Consider the following 20,840-nt stretch of genomic DNA (forward strand, 5'->3'; position numbering starts at 1 on the left):
CTGTTGATGTACCTGGATATGGTAACGGAGAATTGCGTTCTTTTCCCCTGTTAACGTTGACCTTGCATTTGCTTGTATTATTTCATCCTAATATTAAATTTGATTCGTTGACTTTGCCTTGCATACTTGTTTTCAGTTGTGCCGTGCATTTTTGAAGGATTTTTTAAATAAAAAAAACCACAAATAAAAAGGGGCTGATGTCGCTCGTGAACTGCTTTGGATATAAAGTCAAACCACTGTGGGAAAGTGGCATATCCATTAAGCCAGGGGTTCCCAACAAAATTTTCTCAAGGACCCCTCATCGAGCTGCTATTGTGACAAGGACCCCCATTAATTCCTAATCCTAAAATTAAAAAGTGGTTTTATTTATTTTTCAGTTGTTTTCCACTTTTCTTTATCCTTCTTGGGGGGGGGGGGGCGTTGGTGTGGTGGTGGCTGTGGTGGCGTCGGTGTGATGGCCGTCTGGGAGTCGGGGGGTTTCCCTCTGGAGGGGGGGAGGTTTCTACCCTTTCACCTGGGTTGATGGTGGTGGTGGGGCCCTCTCTTCCCTGTCGTCCCCTCTTCTTTTCTCCTCCTCTGGGGGTGGCTGTATTTGCAGTGGTAGCAGCGCCAGCAGGTTCGGTGCGGCCTTTGTTCTTTGGGTCCCCACGAGGCTCCCCGTGTGGCGCGCAGGGGCTGCGGGATCGGGGGCCTTCGCTTGGGGGGCTCCTTCCCCCTCTTGGGCAGCTAGGGGTGATGGCGACTGCAGTCGCGAGGCAGGCCCCCCAGGATCGTTGCGTGGTGGGAGGTCTGCGGGGGGCCTCAGCGGCTCCTCGCTTGCTCCGCCGGACGGGGTCCGCGGCCTGGAAGGTGGTTTCGGGCCTCTAGGCCCAGGGGTTCCGCCGAGTCTCCAGCCGGGCGCACTCAGCCTCGGTCCGGTGGGGTCGCCGGGGGGGCCTTCAGCGGCTCCCCGGTTGATCCACCGGGCTCGCTTGGCGCCCGCGCACCGGCGGCGGCAGTTCCGGCGGGCCAGAGGCTTGGCATCTAATAGCATCTTGAGGACCCCTCTGGCATAGCTCGCGGACCCCTGGGGGTCCCCGGACCACCTGTTGGGAACCACTGCATTAAGCAAATAAAGGCTTTTTTTAAAAGTTCTTTGCCCCTCCTCCCACAACCACTCAAACCTTCTAAGTTAGTGGATACCACTACATCTTGTCTGGGGGTGGGGGAGAAGAGGAGGTGTGATTCTGGGAGCTGGGATTCCTGGGTTCTCTTTCCTAAGGGTCCTGGGGTGCAGCACGTGGGGCGGTAAGAAGCAAGTCTGAGGTTTCCTCCTCCTCCTTCCTCGATCCTCCTCTCACTTTCCACTGGCCCCTCCCTCCCCACGTGGAACGAAGAGGGAGAGAGAGAAGCGGGGGGGGGGGAGGAAGAGAGGGGGAAAAACACCCGCCAGCCCCGCATCTTCACGCCAGTCTTAGCGCTTCTCCCTCCCAGCCGGGCTGTGCCGCATTCGCTCTTGGCTACGGATCGGACCCGCGAAGAGGAGCAGCTGAGTCACCGCATCGACCACCACCACCACCATGGCTACCCCCCCGACGGCCCTCCATGGTGAGATTTTCCCCCTCCCACCTCCGGGGGAGACGGGGCAAGGACTGGGTGAGGGGGCTTCTGAGCGGGGCACCCCACAAGCTCATCTAGTCCAGCCCCCCGCTTTGCCCAAGACTAGATATTGCGGGGAAGGAGGAAGCCTCCTTGGAAATCAATGAGCTTTCTGGGTTGGGGGGGTAGTTTAGGTATTTGCCCGCCACATTATTAGCCACCCCCTTCCTTCCAGAAGCAGAGAGAAATTGGAGGAGTGGGGCGCTGATGGGAGACCCCGCACAAAACCCACTCCTTTGCGCGGGCAAAACGGAAGCCCCGCTTGGTTCAAACGAGACTCGTTTCTCCGGGCAAAAACGAACCAGCAGATTTCCTTTGAAGGAGCCGGGAATCCGGAGCTCCTGCTCCGGAATCGCTCCGGAGTCGCTCCGGAGCGGACGGAAGAACTTCCGAGTTGGGTGTCGAAAACTGCGCTAACCCTGGCTGCACTGAATTGCCCCGCTCCCTCCTTTCCCTGCAATTCCTTACATCAGGAGGCAGGAGGATATGTGTGTGTGTTTGTGTGTTGCGGGGTGGAGTGTGTGTGTGGGGGGGGGCAGCGCTTGTGCTCCTGCAACTTTAAGGCACCGGGGAGCAGCTGCGATGGGGAGACGGTCCCACGGAATGAACTCCGCGGGGGCTGCAGGACCACCCCCAGGAAACCTTGGCTGGCTTGGGGCTGCTGGCAGTTTGTTGGGAGCCGGCAGGTGCTCCGTGTGCGAGCGAGCACCTTTTGCCCTGGCGTTTCTCTCTGTGTGGCTGTTGCTTAGCTGGAGACTGCAGAGGCAGGTGTGAAGCTGTTGCCTTCCTGCTTCCTTCCTGCCTCGCCTCCCCTCCTCTCTCTCTCCCCCCCCCCCAGCATAATTCCCCCGGGAGGAGTTGCTGCAGGGGTTAGATGTGTGGGCTGTGTGTGTGTGTGTTTGCAGTCACATAGCATGTTGCCCGGCTCACTGCAGTCCTGGGAAGCCTGAAGTCATCAGCTTCTGCAGCTGCTGTTTGACTGACAGCACGGGGAGGACCAGGATGCTGCCCGGCAGCAGCGGCGGCAGCCTCTGTGCATTAAGGGGGTTGGTTGGATGCTTGGATGGAATGTGCAACTTTGCAGAAGCAGGGATGCTGCGGTTGTTTTGATGGTGGGGGTTGGCAGCGGGGTGGGAGAGGGAGAGTTTCTGCAGAGCTCTGAATGCCCAGTCAGTTGTGCTTGTGTGCTGCGTACAATGTATATGCCCTGTTTACTTTTCCCGGCTTCTGCAGTGTTGAGAGTTGTGGCTTGTGCTTGTGGTGCAGAGGAGTGTGTGTGTGTGTGTGTGTAAGACAGAGAGAGAGAGAGAGAGAGAGAGAGATTTACAGAAATTGTTGTAGATGATATCACTCACATCTATGATGCTTCATACCATGTCAGACTGTTTGTCTACCCAGTCCAGTAAACTGACCAGCAGCAGATCTCCAAGATCTCAGACAGAGGGTCCCCCACCCCACTGCCTGCTGCCTGACCCTTTTTAACTGGTAATATTGGAAACCGAACTCAGGACCTTCTGAATGCAAAGCATTGGCTCCCTGCCTGAACTTTGCCCCCCTCCCCCAGCCCCCCATGCTAAGATTCACTTCTTTGGACACAATGCCAAACCATGGTTAGAGAACCTTTGCCAGAGTTTCCCGTGAAACCCACACGGAGAAACTGTGTTGCGTGGACCAGAATCAGAAACCCTGGTTTGTAATGGGTTTTCAAACTATGATTTGCAGTAACTGTAGCATCTGAATGGATGAATTGCAGTTACAGTTGCTGTTCCACCTCCAAGGGCTGGTACACCCAGAAAAGAACATGCTGAGCAGACAGAAAAAGGAAAGCAAGTGAGCCACTCTGAACCACGGTTTGCCTGCTGTACATTTGAGAACACAAACTGGTTTGGGATCTAAACGATGGCTGGTGCAAACCATGGTTTGGCACAAAGTCTGAAGAGACACAGCCTTCTTGACATCTCACTCTCCCTAATTTACATCCATTACATTAATGTGCCTGGATAGCTCATTTAAATGGAGTATCCCCTTGATATAAAAGTTGTCTCGGTTAGGATGCGATTGTAGACAGGAGCAAAAACAGATGCTGTACCCTCTTGGCTTACTCGTATAAATGATGTTGTCCTGGGCGTGTTAGGGTGCATGCTTGAGCCGATTCTACGAATGCCATGTTACCATTGTGTGTGTGTGAAGTTTCAGGCTAGGTGCAGATGGTGTGATTGTGTGTACCATCTGCTAGTTTTGTGTGCGTGCATGAATGGCATTTTCTCCTGGGTGTGTATGTTGTATTGAGTGGGTGTTTGCAAGAGGGCAAGATCTGCGATTCTGTGCATTTGAGTGCATGGCCATGATATCTAGTTTGTCCTGTACATTTGGGGCCTGGTAGTGATGGATGTTCCTAGTTCCCATGGGGATGTTCCTAGTTCCCATGGGGAATCAGGAGGGCACTTGTCAGGTAAACATACATAGGAGTTAGATGCTAAGGGTGAGACAACAATTGATAATAGGGGCATGAATACATTCCACCTCCCCATCAAACACCCCACACCCCACACCATCAAACACCCCACACCATATGGTATTACATGTACTGTGTGTGTACAGGCATAAGGTTCTTCTACTCAAGTGAGTAGGGGGTAACTACTACTACTACTTTCTGAGTTGCCTCAGACACTCTGGGCAGCTTCCAACACATAAAAAAACATAATAAAACATTAAACCTTCACAACCTCCCTATACAGGGCTGCCTTCAGCCGTCTTCTAAATGTTGTATAGGGTTGGAGCACCCTTAAGGAAACCTTCAAGCCCCACTGCTGACTTCCTCCAATTTCAGCTAAATCATACCCTCTCAATAGATGTCTAAAAACAGAAGCTGAAATGGCTGTCAAAAAGGCTAAGGGGGACAGACTCTCTCCCTGAAATTGAAGCACTGCCTATTTTTGGACGATATGCCTGGATTTCGGGTTCTCCAGTTTTAGGACTCCGTTCCCTGATTCTTTTCATTACCAATCATCTTGGTTTTAAAACAAGAAAATGTTACCAGTACGTATCTTGTTTTATTGGTCTTAAAGCTTGCAACTGGATCAATGCAGTAGGCAGAGTCTTTGGGGAATAGTTACTTCCATCCTCTGCAAAAATCAACAACAACCCCCCGTATATACATCCCCCCCCCTGCAAATGTGAACAGTTATTCTGGAATATTTTACAGACTGTGATTTAAGTATTAAATTATGGCTTATGCTGAGTATTATCGGGCTCCCTAATCAAATCTAAGCTCTTTTCATTTGCTTGATCCAGTTTGTAGGTTAAAGCTGTTACAGCTGTAGACATGCGTGGTTCGTAGTGATGTGGAATGCTCGGCCATTGGGGTGACAGGCTGGTGGGGTCAAGAGCACAATATATCTCCTTCTCCATACATTCATTTAACACTGGGGTGGTGGTGGTGTGCATAGAGCTAACTTAGAATGTGTAGATTATTCGCTGGAGGGTCTCTGTAGCCCTTGGGGAAGGACCGTATCTAAGTGGTAGAGGATCTGCTTCACATGCAGGTGGTTCCAGGTTCAGTCCCCAGCATTTCCAGGTAGAAGAGACTCCCTGCTTGAAATCCTGGAGAGCTGCTGCCAGTCAGTGTAGACAATACTGAGCTAGACGGACCAGTGGCCTCACTCTGTAGAAGGCAGCTTCCTATGTTCCCCCCTCCTCCATGTGATCCAACAACCAGGGTACCTGCGGTTTCATAAAAGGGATGTTTGCCAGGGACGAAGCAAGGGAACAAGCCTCTATTACACATAATGGTCAAAATGTGTGCGCCCATCTCCCCTGTTTGAAGTGTGGTTGTAATACACTCTGGAAAAGTGACCCTGTGGCAGGATATGTTTGTGAATAAGGTGTTGCTTGGGAGGGACTTTTGGATCAGCCACCAGTCTGCAGGCGTTCTAGGAAATGTGTACGTCTGTTTACTAGGGAAGGCGAGCGTACAGGGTGTGCTTTTGTGTGTGTTCGTGCATGCATGCATGCATCCAGCAGTCTGCAACAGTTCCCCTCCTCCTCGTCGTGATGGAACTGCCCTCTCTGCCCAGGCCAAGGTGATGTGCTTTCCTGCACGCAGACTGGGGAGTTGGAGGGAGTCAGGAAAGATTATTGTCTGCTACATGCATCGATCCCAGCCACAGAGGGCTATGCATCTGCTTAGTAACTCAGCTGCTCAGGGCCATTTGCAGTGGCAAACTTAAGTTTGTGTACTCCGCAGCAGTCAACAGGGAGATCCAGACAATCGCAGCTCCTTGCCAAGCGTGCTTGTATGATGCAAAGGTTTGTTGCATTCAGTGCCAGATTTATGTATAAGCTAAACAAGCTATAGCCTAGGCCCCCACTCTCTTGGGGGGGGGCCCAAAAAAATTAAAGGAAAAAACCCCTGGATGTACATTCCCAAAAATATAAGATAAAAAACAAATAAAACAAAACCTTCATACAGCAACAGTGTTTTATGTTGTGTAGCCTCCTATGATGCAAGTAATGGGCCCTGCCTGCTAGCCTGCTCCCTAAAATATCTCTGGTTTGCTCATTTCTATATCAATTACTTTGATAAAATACATATTTTGTTGTGTGCTAATGGCTTTAGATACCTATTAGGTCCAAAAATTATCATATAGCATATATTTAACACAAGAAACAGCAACAATTTATTGTTGACAAACGACAGCTGGACATATAAAGCACCCCATTACCTTCAGTAGCTTAGTTCCTCATCAAACCTAAATCTGGCCCTGGTTGCATTCGTTCTTTAGTTGTTTAGGTGTACACTTACAGCAATTTGCTCAGGGCTAAAATAAATGTACTGGGCATGGTAGTCCCTAAACTGCTTGGGATAAGCACATACCAGATTCCCGAATGTGAGCACTGGCTGTTACTTGCCTTCACATCTGTTTGCATTTTTCATGTATGCCCTGCTAGAAGTGCGGTTGCTGCCTGTTCATTGGGAAAGTCCTCTCCCCACTCCAAACCAGTGAGTTAAATAAATAGCCCCTTTTGGAACCCTTGCATTCCCAGGCTACCTATCATTCGAAAATCCCTTCTGTAACGTTTGAGAAAGCCTTTCCCTCTCAGCCTCTAGGAGAAAGCTTCCCTTGGCAAGTCTGGGCAGCCTGCAAAACCGTACAACCATAGATTTCTCCACATCTGCATTTGTTTGTTTGTTTGATATACTTCCCTTCATCAAAAGATATCAGGGCAGCTCACAAGATAACAATACAAGATAAGAGCTCAAAGAAACAGAAGCAACAAAACAACTTAGCCAGATGGGTGGGGTATAAATAATATAATCGGCATCATCATAATTATTAATAACCCCACCTCGCACAAACACATCTAAAAGACTGCAGAACATTACTCAGCCAAAGGCCTGGTTGAAGAGGAATGTTTTTGCCTGGTGCCTTAAAATATATACTGTATAATGAAGATGCCAAGTGAACCTCCCTGGGGAGAGCATTCCACAAACGGGGAGCCACTGCAGAAAAGGCCAATTCTTCTGTTGTTGTCACCCTCAGAACCTCTCATAGAGGAGGTACATGAAAAGGGGCCTCAGATTTACTAGGGAAAACAGGTAGGAAGTAAATTCCACGTGAATTCAGATACCTACGGGAGCACCAACCTCCTTAGGGCATACTCTTCTGGGGTATTATTCACAGAATCACATCTATTGTTGGTTTTTAACCCAAGTTACCAAATGTGGAAACATTTAGGCTGCAGTTACCTGGGCCCACTTACCTGGGAGTTGAACTCAGTGGGGTTTATTTCTGATTATAGGCTTGGAATGTGTAGGGCTGAACTGCTAGGTTTGTTTCTGTGGTCATCAATAGCCACTGAACACGTAATTTGAATTAGGGAGGGCGAAGGGCATTCTCAGCCACCTTGATTTTGTGGTCAAACAGAATGGTTTAAAGGATATTAAGGATTTCAGAAATCTGTGGTAGCTGATCATGAGGACATGCCTTGTGACACCAACAGAGACTTCCTTTGATATTTCTGCTGCTATTTTTCGCCAGCAGAGAAACCTAAGAGCTGTCACTTACGTGTAGTGCTGGATGTTTGCATATTCATGAGAAGTGGTTGCTATTTGTGCCCGATGGAGAATTATTTGAGGTGAAAAGCTCCATTAGGCTCCTGGCAAATAGAGGGACCTATTGGACAAGAGCGCAAGTTTTTAAATGTGTGACAGAACTCTTCGATTTGCCCGCTGAAGAGTTCTGTCTCTCCTTGAAGCTTGAGTCCTTCTATGCCACTAGAGCCCAATCCCCCCCAAATCTGTTCCATAGCTGATCCAGTAACAACTGGCTGTACTTGCTCATACCATGATAAATGAGACAGTTCCTCCATCAAAGCTCTTGCCTGCCTATCCACAATTTTAAGGAGATACTACTGTGCAGAATAATATTGGTGACTCATAATTAATGTATTACTTCTCATTTGAAGTATTTTACAGTCCTTATCTCACTGAGCCTCATAAGAAGCCTGTAGGCTCCTGCTTTATTACTTCCATTTCAGAGATGGAGAAGTCAAGTTAAACCATAGTGAGTTGTCTAGGACCACCCTCTGAGACCATTGACAACTTCGCATTTGAGTAACAGATGAAACGAAATTCACACAAAATTGAAATTCATTAACACCTCCATATTCAGATTTGATTTTTTTTAAAAAAAAATCAGACCATCCAGTTCTGCTTCTGAAATTCAAATGAATATGATATTTAAAAGAACATGAACTAATTTTTGTAGGTGAATTTTAAGGCAAGTATTCTCACTAAAGTCAACATCTCTGCACCTTAAAAACTAAGTAACCAACAGTCTCCATAGTTGGGTGTAGTGAAAAACAATCCGATGGGCAGGTTTTATAAACAAATTCAGATTAGAATCTGCTGGAGACTAAAGTCCTCTCCAAAATTTCTTTCTGCTCTACAACAAACTCTTAAACAGTATTTGCAATAGCAACAATAATACAGTAATACTCATGATCAGAGCTTAATTTTTAAAGAGGGGCCAGACTAAAATATGAACTACACATGTAAATAGGTTTCAAGCCTGCTTAACTGTCATGATTACCAACCAATAACTCTGGAACTATAATGTGAAGATGCATTGGGGCTTCTAAAAGGAGGTTCTTTGCACACACAAAACTGCAACTCCCAGAATCCTTGGGGGAAGCCACATTATTTACTGCTGAGTTTCCATTTGTAGTGTGCAAATAATGTCTGAAATCATACTACTACCCCGCCAACCTGGAACTCTACTTAAGCCTAGATGGCAGGCTGAGTCACTGATGAGGGAAAGACACTCTGCACATGCTTAGGGCCACTGATCTTAATTGCGTTTCTAGGGCCGAGCTCTGGCATTCTGAGAACAGGCTCTGTGACTTAATTACTGGAGCCGTATAGCCCAGAATGAAACTACTTGTGGTCAACAAACCACTAATGCTTATCGTATCAGAGCAGATATTGTTGCCTATTAAGAGTTCAGATGCAGAAGTACCTTTCCAAACGCTCACAGTCCCTAACCTACCACCAGCATTATCCTGGACCCCTGCCCAGCAAGAATCTGCCAGCCAAAGAAATGCTGTTTTACTTCAAGGACTTCTGAGGGGCTGGCCTGGAGCCACACACACCCCACCTCCACCTTCCAACCTGGAATCCCAAATTCTGAACAGGGTCAGCACTTTGAACAGAATTCTTAGGCATCTTCAGCACTGCAGAGAATCAGTCTCCTCTTATAGGCTGCTTTGATTTTGGTGGACAAGCAAGGGAAGAGAGTGCCAATGGACGTCCCCGGTCTGACTGTGGCAGGAGGTGGTGTGGGGAGGAGAGAGAGAGAGAGAGAGAGAGAGAGAGAGAGAGAGAGAGAGAGAGAGAGAGAGAGAGAGATATGCTTCTCCATTTAATAAGCATCTCTGGGAAACGCCTCTCCACTTTATCGCTGCGGCTGCCCTGGTTATTGCTGTCTGCAGGGTGTTTCCTTGGCCTGCTTCCAGAACTTTCTGGGAAACCTGCTGACTCAGCGGTGGGGGAGCTTGACCCACACGCCAGCCTCCTGCCTGGCCCCCTGGATTCCTGGATAGGCCGCAGGGGCTACAGGAGGGGCAGAGGGGAGGCAGGAAGGGTGAGAGATGGGACTCTTGGGAGCGCAAGAGGGGATCTGAGGACACGGGTGGTCATTTTCATTCGTCAGCCCTCATCTTTCAGGGCAGTTGTGGGTTTAAAGAATAGGGGTGCTTGTTTCGTGGTGGGGAGCAGGCGGAGCCCCAGCCAGGAAAGTTTCCTGTCGACAGCTGGCAAGGCGCCAGCTGCGTGGCTCCCCAAGCGAGGATCCTGTCTCCTCAGCTGCCCCCTCCTAGCCCTGGCAGCGGATTAAGACACTGCGCCTGGCTATGCGGTGTCCTGTCTCCATGGCAACTCCCATCCCCTGCATTGGAGTTTGCATTATTCATCCGCAGTCCCTGCGCTGCAGCAGCAACCGCCCTCAATCTTGCATCAAGCACTTTGGAGCCCTCTCCTTACCTATATTCTGCAGATAGGTTTGGGCGGGGGGGGGGGGGGAGAGAGAGATGGAATCACTTATGCAGGTGACCAGGGTGGGTTTGTTTTATTATGAGGCAGGGGCACCAGGAAGCAGGCCCTGCTTCCAATAAGCCAGAATGATGGAGCCGAGATCTGCTCTTAGAGGAGGGGCATAGGTAGTGTTTTGACTTAGGGGGACAGTGGGAGGGGGCACTTCTGAGAATGGGAGAAGGGAGCAAGTGAAAACCGGTGCGCGTGTGTGATTGTTAACTCTCGATTTTAACGTCAGCTCCAGCCGTAACAGAGAAAGCTGCCTGCTGCCTGAAATATAAATATATATCGGGAGATGTTGCAGCAGCTGGTATTTTCTCTTTATGTGTTGCTCCTAAAAGACATAGCAATTCCATTTGGAAATCTGGGGCATATCAGGTTTTGCACCAAAAGGGATGGATAGAGGGAGAGGTTGATGGTGCAGAGAATTGGGGAGGTTTTTTTTTGGGGGGGGGAGGTTCTGTGTGAGAAGTGAGTGGCATTTTCAAAAATGTGGAAAAAATGTCAGTGTGGGCAGGTGTGTATATTTGTGTAGCTGGGTTATCTTTGGCTATGCAGATGATTTTTTTAAAAATGTATTAATTTATCCCACTTTTTCCTCGAAGGAGCTCAAGATGGCCCAGGTGCTTCTTTTCCCTCCCCATTTCATCCTCACAACAACCCTGTGAGGTAGGCTGGGCTGAGAGACAGTGACTCGCTAAAGCTCACCCAGGGAGCTTCATGGCTGAATGGGGCTTTGAACCCCAATTTCCCAGATCCTAGCCCAACACTCTAACCCAGGCATCCCCAAACTCTGCCCTCCAGATGTTTTGGGACTATAACTCCCATTATCCCTAGCTAACAGGACCAGTGGTCAGGGATGATGGGAATTGTAGTCTCAAAACATCTGGAGGGCAGAGTTTGGGGATGCCTGCTCTAACCATTGCACCACACAGTCTCCCCAATGATTTTCTCAAGTTGAGGGGAGTTTGACTCCTGTATGGGTTGCAAGAAGCTGGAGGATATGGGAGAGCTCCATCAATCTGCCTTTCCTGCAAATATGGCTGAAATTATATGTGATGTATCTAGACCTCTGTTGGTCAAACACCTGTGGGATGTCATGTTCACTGGAAATGGGTTTGAAGTCATAACCTCTGGCCTAGAACCTCTTCCACCAAAGCCTAGATGGCTGGCTGTGTGTGATTAGTTACTGGTGAAGGAAAGGCACTCTGTATATGCCCAGAGTCACTCTTGATGATGTTCCTTGTTCTACGGCCCTGGCATTCTGAAAATGGCCTCTGTGGCTAATCGCTGGTGCAGCTTACATTCGCCCTCTATGTGGAATGTGATCCACCACACACCCCCACAAGTCAGAAACGTGGCAATATTTCAAGTTACATCACCTGCTAGTAAATCCTTTTAACTGGTGATACCAGGAATTGAACCTGGGGCCTTCTGCCTTCAATGCAGGTACCCTGCCACCAAGTAAAAAGGATCCACCATTGCCTGTAAGCACCCCAGACTCCCTGATGAGTCAGTGTCATTCTGTCCTGTCTTGACAGTACTGCTTGAATCTACACTGCAAAATTAAAATTGAAACTGGTTTTACTCTCCAAGTCCCTTCTGAAGGAACATGGGAATTGGCATTTTTGGAAGGTACTGGGAAGTTTCCGTTAAAAGACACCAGACCCTTCACCAGAACATGAATTCACAGAGTTCCTCAGTTGGGAACTTCAGCCACTAAAGAGGTTTAGAAACCGGTTTGAGTGCAGAGGCTCTGCATACCCAGAACACCAAAGGGCAGGAACCTATAAGGGCCTTCATGATCCATTGAAAGCGAGATTAGATTAGATGGCAGGTTGCAGTATTGTTGGATCTCCCATCTTTGCCTTCTTCAAGGGACCACTTGCACAACAAGCAAAACGCTTTCTGTACCACTCAAGAAAGAGGTACTCTTTTGCGAGATTTATTTCCCTCCGATTGCACACCTTTTGTGGGCATGCACAAGACCAGAACCACATTCCCAGCTCAGAGGCAGCCTCCAGAATTGCATTGTTAAAAGATGCTACCCAGTGTGGTCCAAGACCACTGTTTGGAGAACTAGGGATTGCCCTTCCATTAGATGCCAGGGTATGGTCTGAAGGAACGTGAGACCACCCACCGCCTTACTGAAGCTAGACAGGTCCAAGTCTGGTTCATTTCTGGAAGGGTGACGCCTTGGTTTCAATGACGGAAGAAACACAATACAGTACATCATTGTAAGAAAATAAACACACACAAAATAAATTTAGGAAGATTAAGGCAGTTGCCTCAAATTGTAGGCAATACTAAAGGATGTCAAACTGCCAGTTATTCACATTTTTTTTTACCATGGGGAGGGGACACCATTTGAATTTTCCAATTAGGTATCAAAACATCTTAGAGTCAGAAGCAAAACACTCCTAACCAGAGTTGCTATACACGCACACACAGAGGCAGGCACTAAATGGTGAATTCTTAGAAAAACGTGTTCTTCATTCTACAATAGCAAAAATCCCATCCTGGCCTGGAAGCAAGTGATAGGTGTCAATTCATATTTGTTACCTTTAAAAGGTTGAAAGCAGCTGCAGTCTCTGCACCTCTCAACCCACTGCCCATTGGTCCCACTACCTCCCCTCCTTTTCCACTTACTGTATCAAGGACAACTTATAGTTTTGCTGAATAACAGGTAGGGTAGAAGAGCTTAGTGAGTGGAGGACCATGGTAAAAAACACAGCTATTATATCATCACTCATTGCTTTAGATCTTATGAAGTTAGAAGAACGATACCTGGCAATCCTATTTGAACCCACTCATGCCACGCTCGAATCCTGTCTTGATCTACACAAGGCAGTAAAGCAGGTCAGTTGTTAACACTACCAAGGAGAGCTCCTAGGAAGCAGTTTGCTCCAACAGCACCAAGGAGAGCTCCCAGTGACAAGGGGTGGAAGAGGCCCTTTAAGCTTCTATCTCCAGTCCACTCCTTTTTGAAGAACTAGAACAGGGGTGGGACACCTCTGGCCAAAGGAGCAAATGTACTTCTCCAAGCCTCTTTCTCTGGTCCTTGCCATACCCTCTCTCCAGGACACACCCCTCACCAACCTTACTTTGCACCTTCCTTAGATGCTTTTGCCTGTCTGGAATTTGTTCTTAAGCTCTGATCATAGAATCATAGAGTTGGAAGAGACTATTACTTCCCTAGATCTAGATGCTATACTCCTATTGATGCAGCCCAGAATTGCATTGGCTTTTTTAGCTGCTGCATCACGCTGCTGACTCATGTCAAGTTTATGGTCTACCAAGACTCCTAGATCCTTTTCACATGTACTGCTCTCAAGCCAGGTGTCACCCATCCTGTATTTGCGCCTTTCATTTTTTCATGCCTCTTGCTTGCCTGGATGAAAGATGTGTATGTATGTTTGTGTGTGTGTGTGCATGTAGAAAGTCACCTACTATACCAGTGTTTCTCAACCTTTTTTGGGCAAAGGCACACTTGTTTCATGAAAAAAATCACGAGGCACACCACCATTAGAAAATGTTAAAAAAATTAACTCTGTGCCTATATTGACTATATATAAAGTAATTCTCCCACGGCACACCAGGCAACATCTCGCGGCACACTATACCAAGGTAACATGTACATCCAAGGCTCTACCCACTTTTGCCTCCTACCAGGTAATGAGACCTTTGGCCTGAAAAATGTTCCCAAGCCCTGAACTACGGTGAGGTAGTGTGGGAGCCAGTTTGTTCCTCAAGCCCAGGGCAAATTGCTTGTGAGAGTCCTGGTTCTGGTTCTACGACACCTGATTTAGATGTAGTGATGACCACCAAGCTTGATGGTTTTCAAAGAGGATTAGACAAATTCATGGACGGTGAGGCCATCAGTGTCTACTAGACATTCTGGCTATGTTCTGCCTCTACTGCTGGAGGCAACATGTTGGGAAACAAATAGGGAGGAGGTGCTACTACATTCATGTCCCACTTGGGGGCTTCTCACAGGCATCTGGTTGGCCACTGTGAGAGCAGGATGCCTGACTAAATGGGCCTTTGGCCTGATCCAGCAGGTCTCTTCTTATGTGGGCTCCTGCCTGGTGGCTTTGGGTTTCAGCCCCTTCTTAAGCACCAGCCAGGAACCTGGTGCAGCTCCTTGGGCAGGGATGCTGTAGCCTCCAACTCAGTGTCCTGGTCATTGTAGACCAGGACTCTCACGTCATGGCACATCCCTGTGTCCAATGGTTTGAAGGGAACCATTAATTTCAGTGACACTGAAATGTTCTTCAGATTCACCAGATTGTGCTCCCTAAACTGAGAAATGTAGAAGGATCGTCATGGAAGGCTTAGAGGATACTTGGAAGAAGCTAGGCAATAACCTCTTAAATAAGAACAGGACAGCAACAGGAAATGCATGGCAATACCCAGGTACAACTAAGCCCAGCGCCACCTAGTGGCTAATGAGTATAATGACACTATCCACATAATAAGCCTATGCAGGAATGAACTGTACAACATTTTTTATTTAAGCCATTGCTTTGTAGTGACCCCTATTGGGTGCGACATTACCCAACACAATGATTTACCAGCCAATGAAATGAAATGCACAATAGGCCTGGTTGCTCACTGTACTCTCACTCTCTGTTTTCTCCCCAGATAACAGCAGCCACATGGACCCCTTCACCTATGGTGAGTAATGTTGTAGAAATGCAGCAAAGTCGCTGGGTCTGAGGGTTGTGTCATACCCAAAGTAGACCCACTGAAATCACTGAGCATGGCTAACTTGGGTCCACTATTCTCAACGGGATCTGCTCTGAGAAGAATTTACCTGGAGATCCTTTCGCCCCACACGAGAAGGAAGAGATATTGTAGGGAGTTGGGCGCCCCTTCCAACTCTAGGTGGGGGGTGTTAAGATGTTGGGGTGCAAGGGTGGCAGTGACTGGGTTTTACAGGGAGAGGCAGGCATGTTTTTGGGTGGCAGAACCGGCATCTAAGGCATCTTGGTTTGGGTGCTTGGGTGACCATGAGGATCGTGCATTCTGACCGGCTCCATTACCCTTCCAGACTATGATACGCTGCGCACAGTGGGATTGGTCTTGGCCATCGTCATGTTTGTGCTGGGAATCTTGATAGCGCTGAGTGAGTCACTTCTTTTTTTATTGATGTATGCTTCCTTTATGCCTCTCTTGGTTCCTACACTGGCCTCCCTGTCTAGTTCCCTCAGCTCCCAGTTCTGATATTTTACTTGGGTCCAATATGTGCCCTAATCTGCAGACAAACCACCCAAATGCAGATACCTGTATCAGCCAAAGGAATCAGCAGCTACTGAAAAAAATCTGGCCTTCCTTCCTTCCTTCCTTCCTTCCTTCCTTCCTTCCTTCTGTCTACAGGGTTCTAGTTCTTAAAGTTGCTCAACAAAAAAATGCAGAAGTAACATCTCAGGCAACTTTTGATGCCAGAGGTGCCAGGGGATTAGGGGCCTACAATAGCTCCCTGCTTATCCTCTCCAATGACTAGTAGAAGCAACATAAATGAGATGCCACTGTGATGCAGTGGCTAGCATGTTGAACATTGATCAACATCCATATCCCTGTTCAGCCACAACGCTCACTGGTTGATTTTGAACCAGTCATAGGAAGGTAGCTTATATCAAGTCAAGACTCTTATGCATTCCAGTCCAGGGTTGTCTCCCTTGGTTGGAAGCAGCTCTCCAGAAACTCATGGAGATGTCTTTCCCATCTCCTGTTACTTGATCTTTTAAAGTAGATATGCTGGAGATAGAACGTTGGGACCTTCAATCTTCAAGGCATGAGCTGTTCCACTGAACAATGGTGTTGGTCCTTGTCATGAAAGAAGGGTGGGGCACACGTGATAGATAGAATGTAACATAAGCAAATTTAGTCATATTCTGCACCATGCGTATACATAACAGCATAAGAAAAGCTTTGCTGGGTCAGACCAAAGGTCCAACATCCTGTTCTCACAATGGCCAACCAGATGCCTATGGGAAACCTGCTTTCGGGATGAGAGTGCAAGGAATTTTGCTTTTCTGGGCACTTATAATTTTCATCCCAGAGCATAGACAACCTTATCCACTGTGAGATACAGAAATGCAAGATACAGCTGCCTGTGATGGGCCTGGAGTAGTGACTTCTCACCTTCCAGGGCAAATAGCAGCTTCAGGGGGGTTTCATTGGAAGGGAAAGGGTTAACCAAGGGATCTCCCTAGGTATATATATATACATTTGTGTGTGTGTGTGTGTGTGTGTGTGTGTGTGTGTGTGTGTGTGTGTATACACACACACACACACACACACATCCCTAGGTGTATATATACATTTGTCACTGAGGCCATCCAGAGGAGCTCTGTTACAGACCCTTGACTGGCCTCAGCTAGATGTCAGTCATTTAATTTCTCCTCCAGCAGTGATTGAGGAAGACCGTTTTAGGCTGACAGGCCTTTGCAGCCATTAAAAACATTATTGATTAGCCGATCACCTTAATGATGATTTTGTATTGTTTTTAAATAGTGTTTTACATTTTATTGCTGAGCAATGCCCTGATATTTTATGGCACAGCTGTAATCTTTTCATAAACATAATATTAAAAGGAAATTACTTTTTAATAGCAGCCTGTTAAGGACCTGTGTGACCTTTCAGGACTGCGCTGAATATTGAGGTGGCAGTTGAAAGAGTGGCAGCGGTGGAGGAAGGAAGGAAACTGGGATAATGAGAGGAGAAGAGTTAATTGCCTTGCTAAAGCCCCTATTAGTTTTATCTAGACAAGGTGATAAATGGTGGCGAGGGGGTAGGCATGCTGTAAAGTTAACAAGCTAGTTTGCCTACATTGTGCACTGAACTTTCAGGAGTAAATATGAAAAAGGGCTCCCTTCCCCTTTCTCATTATCAAGACACTCACCCACCTTTCGCTATAGAGCTACAAAATGCCCAAGTTCAGCTCACCTGAATGCTCCAGTCCTAAATCAGAGCCGCATTTCACTACAAAGTACAGCTGAGGCCAGTGGGTCTACTGTGTCTTTTGAGGGGGGGAGGGGTCATTTCCTCCACTCTAGACCATGCTAATGCTGAGAGCTCTGAACAGCACTACATGGCTCCTTTTCCAGCTGGGTAGCATCGCTAAATAAGAGCATTCTTATGGGGTGAGGTTACGCTGCAACATTTTGTTACAGGCCCCAGTAGTATTTTTATTTATTTATGAATGACACTTCATCCCACCAGATAGCAAGACAGGATCAATGTCACAGCCCCCCAGCCCTTCCCTTCCACTCATACTTTGCTCTCTCTTTTTCCTTCCTCTTGCAGGTAAAAAGTTCAAGTGCAAAAAATCTGACCCCAGGTAGGTGCTTCCTGACCACCTTCTCCTTGTCTTCATCCCTGACCTGAACTCTGCAACACCCCCCACCTAACCTCCCTCCTCCTCAAACGTTTTGCCCTTCATCCCTATTCACTTGTTCTCTTTTCTGTGTCTTCATCTCTGCAGCCTGTCGGACCCCAGGGCATCGGGCAAGACTCCTAGTAAGTGTGACGTGGCCTTGGGAGGGAGGGAGGCACAGGGCACACAGCCTCTTTCTCTCTCTCTTTTCAATCTACTTAAAAGCAGACCAGGGGTCCGTGGTGGCCGGTGCATTGGGATTGGCAGGGTGTGCAGGCCAACGGTAGGGGGCGCCAGAGAGACCAATAGGTGAAGCCAGAGCCAATGACAGGCGAAGCCAACTAATTTTATCCTCACCTTCTTCCCTGTTGAGTTCCACAAATGCAACACTGAGACCATACCTGCCAACACGCCATGGCCCGAATCTGGGATGCCATCTTCTGGGTCTCGAGCAAATCACGTGGCCTGCATGAGATTGCGCCCCCCCCCCCAGCACTGTTTTCAGGCACAGCACCCAAAAACATGAGTTTTGGAGTGCCTTGAAATGCAGATTTCTGTGTGCCATGGTGCAGCCCGAAATAGTGTGAGATCATGATGGCCATTTGGGCCACAGTCCTCTTGTAAGAAAAAAAAGGGATGTCCTGGTTTTTTCCAGGGCAGTTGACGGATATGTGATACTAAGGAGGAGGAAGCTGACAGCCAGGGCCCTCCCTGCACCCCGGACTGTGTGCTAAGGCAGGCAGGCAGGTGGGGGGGGGGGTCTGAGGGGCAGACTGAGGTTGGCGAGGCAGTGCCTTATATGCATGCCCTAACAGACCAGCCTCCACTGCCAGGGGTCCACCTGAACTGCCATATTTTACCCATAAGAGAAGTCACGTTTATTAGACATTCATTGTGATTTCTTTCCAGAGAGGTTAGGCAGCGTTGCTTCAGAAGCAGCCATCACCTCAATTTCCAGCGCATCCCTTTCCTTGCTGAAAAAATAGATTAATAAAAATAAATATTTGGTGGGGGGGGGGGGGAGGGAATGGGCCCTGTTGCACAAGAGGGCCGAATCCACTTCAGTGGTGCAAGCTGGATTTGCCAGGATGCTGCCGGACCCCCGTAAGAACCCACCGGAAAGTGCCCAGAGTGTTTTGCTGAAGTGAAAACACCCCCCCCCCCCGATTTGTGTTTGCGCACATGCGAAGTTGCCTGCCTCTCTGCCCCCTGCCCCTTGCGGAGGCATTGAGGAAATTGCAAGAGGGAGGGAGGCTTGAAGCTCCCACACCTGAGGTAACCTCCCGCCCACCTTCCGTTACCATGGAGTTTGTTGACGTCGGAGGGGATGCTGAGGACTCTATGGTGACGCCATGGCAACGGAGAGCACGATTCCTGCAGCAGCTGGGAAGCCTACAGGGAGACATTGTTTGCCAGGGCTCCCGAATGCTAGGATTCGTCTCTCCCCATCTTGCCACTCTTCTCTCAAACTCTCCCTCTCTCATTATTCTTCTTCTTCTTCTTCCTCTTCTCTCTCTCTTTCAGCTCCAGCTGGCGGTGTGTAGGTGCCCTCTCAAATCTCTGCTGCTCCCGACTGGCTGGGGGATGAACTGCGCCCAGGAACATTTCTCCTGAGACCTTGGCACCTTGGCACCGACTGCCCGGGAGGGGGAGGGGCTCTCCGTTCTATCCTCGACAAGGGAGGGGCAATTTTATAACCAGTTAGCTCTTGCGCTTCCATTGCATGACGGGGGCGGGCACCTGGGCGGGGTTGAGGGCGCTACACAGGCCATGAGGTAGCAAAGTCCCTCCACCTGTCTGTTTCAGCTGGCACCCACCCCGCTGGGGGCTGGTTCCCATAACCCCCAAAACAGGGTCCCTTTAAACTGCAATAACGCTGCCTGCTGCCACCCTCTAGGAAACACCCACGCCACGCGCCCCCCCCCCCCCAGCGATGCCCCCTTGCTTCTGGGCATATTAATCCCCCCATAGCTGCTGCTGCTTTGCTTTCTGTGCCTCCCGCTACGCTGTGAGAAAAAGTCCAATGACCATGATAGCCACAAGGGGGACGGGGATTCTTCCCAAGAGCCAATCTGCCCCAGTGCTAGAAACCAGGCTGCTTTTTTTGGGTGGGGTGGTGGTGTTGGGCCACCTGTGAAGCCAAGGATAGGGCCAGCCGAAGGAATAAAAAGGAGCGAGGGAGGGCTTGCTTTTGTGGCATACACTCCACTTCCCCCAGGGGGCGCTGCTCACAGCTTCTCCTTGCTGTACCATCCACATCTCCATGTCTCTCATCCAAGCATGGAGCAAACTTTGACCAATCAATAAACGTGGGTTGTTTTTTTCTAACTAGACTCGCTTGCTTCGTTTTGTTTGTTGGTACCCTAATGGGCTCAAAAGTTCCATCTCACCATTGGGTAGCTCAATGGGTTAGAGCATGGTGCCTATAACGCCAAGGTTGCAGGTTCGATTCCCCGTGTGGGACAAATGCATATTCCTGCATTGCAGGGGGTTGGACTTAGATGATTCTCAGGGTCCTTCCCAACTCTACAAGCCTATGATTCCAAGCTTTCTTGGGATCTGCAATTCTGAACTTGCTGGATAAGGGGCAGGAGTTGGGCTCTAAAAGAGCTGAGCTCTCCTAAACCCTCCCCCCTTTTTACTGATCTTCCGCTCCTACGAGAAGTGAGGTTACAGGGAACTCGGCAGAGGGCCTTCTCGGTAGTGGCGCCCGCCTTGTGGAATACCCTCCCATCAGATGTCAAGGAAATAAACAACTATCTGACTTTTAGAAGACATCTGAAGGCAGCCCTGTTTAGGGAAGTTTTTAATGTCTGATGTGTTATTCTGTTTTTAGTCCTCTGTTGGGAGCCACCCAGAGTGGCTGGGGAAACCCATCCAGATGGGCGGGGCGTACTACTACTACTACTACTACTAATTCTCTAGAACTAAGGAATAAGCTACACACCAGGTTGTAGGCAGCTACGTTCTATGTGGAGTACACTCATAGAAATTAATGAACATAGGTTTCTCATGCTAATTAATCCCAGTGGGCCTAATGCTGCAAACAACCCTTTGTATTAAATGTGGGGTTGCACTTATGATGCCTTTTTAAATGGCGGCTTTGGGAGGGGCTGATTAGGATCAGGTAGAAAAGATAAAGGAGCCCTGGACGGTTAAGTCCAGTCAAAGGCGACTATGAGGTTGTGGCGCTCATCTTGCTTTCAGGCGAGGGAGCCAGCGTTTGTC

At 48.5% G+C, this 20,840-nt stretch overlaps 1 protein-coding gene across 1 annotated transcript; it reads left to right on the top strand.

Moving 5' to 3' along the window:
* The first annotated feature begins 1,312 nt into the window (after positions 1 to 1,312).
* LOC118086740 (FXYD domain-containing ion transport regulator 7) lies at positions 1,313 to 20,185 on the top strand. The gene is made up of 6 exons (XM_035118733.2): positions 1,313 to 1,587; positions 14,876 to 14,908; positions 15,285 to 15,359; positions 17,543 to 17,576; positions 17,721 to 17,755; positions 19,137 to 20,185. Exons 1-6 carry the CDS (start codon positions 1,560 to 1,562, stop codon positions 19,154 to 19,156), a joined length of 225 nt encoding a protein of 74 aa, XP_034974624.2. The 5' UTR covers positions 1,313 to 1,559; the 3' UTR covers positions 19,157 to 20,185.
* Positions 20,186 to 20,840: the final 655 nt, after the last annotated feature.

The sequence above is a fragment of the Zootoca vivipara genome, chromosome 6 (genome assembly GCF_963506605.1).
Source record: "Zootoca vivipara chromosome 6, rZooViv1.1, whole genome shotgun sequence".
In the NCBI taxonomy this organism is placed as follows: domain Eukaryota; kingdom Metazoa; phylum Chordata; class Lepidosauria; order Squamata; family Lacertidae; genus Zootoca; species Zootoca vivipara.

What these genes read in the sequence shown, in the direction of transcription:
- LOC118086740 (XM_035118733.2), top strand. Translation starts at nt 1,560, where the DNA reads ATGGCTACCCCCCCGACGGCCCTCCATG. An exon ending in CCCCCCGACGGCCCTCCATG is followed by an intron (nt 1,588 to 14,875) that starts GTGAGATTTTCC and finishes TTTTCTCCCCAG; the next exon opens with ATAACAGCAGCCACATGGAC. An exon ending in TGCAAAAAATCTGACCCCAG is followed by an intron (nt 17,577 to 17,720) that starts GTAGGTGCTTCC and finishes TCATCTCTGCAG; the next exon opens with CCTGTCGGACCCCAGGGCAT.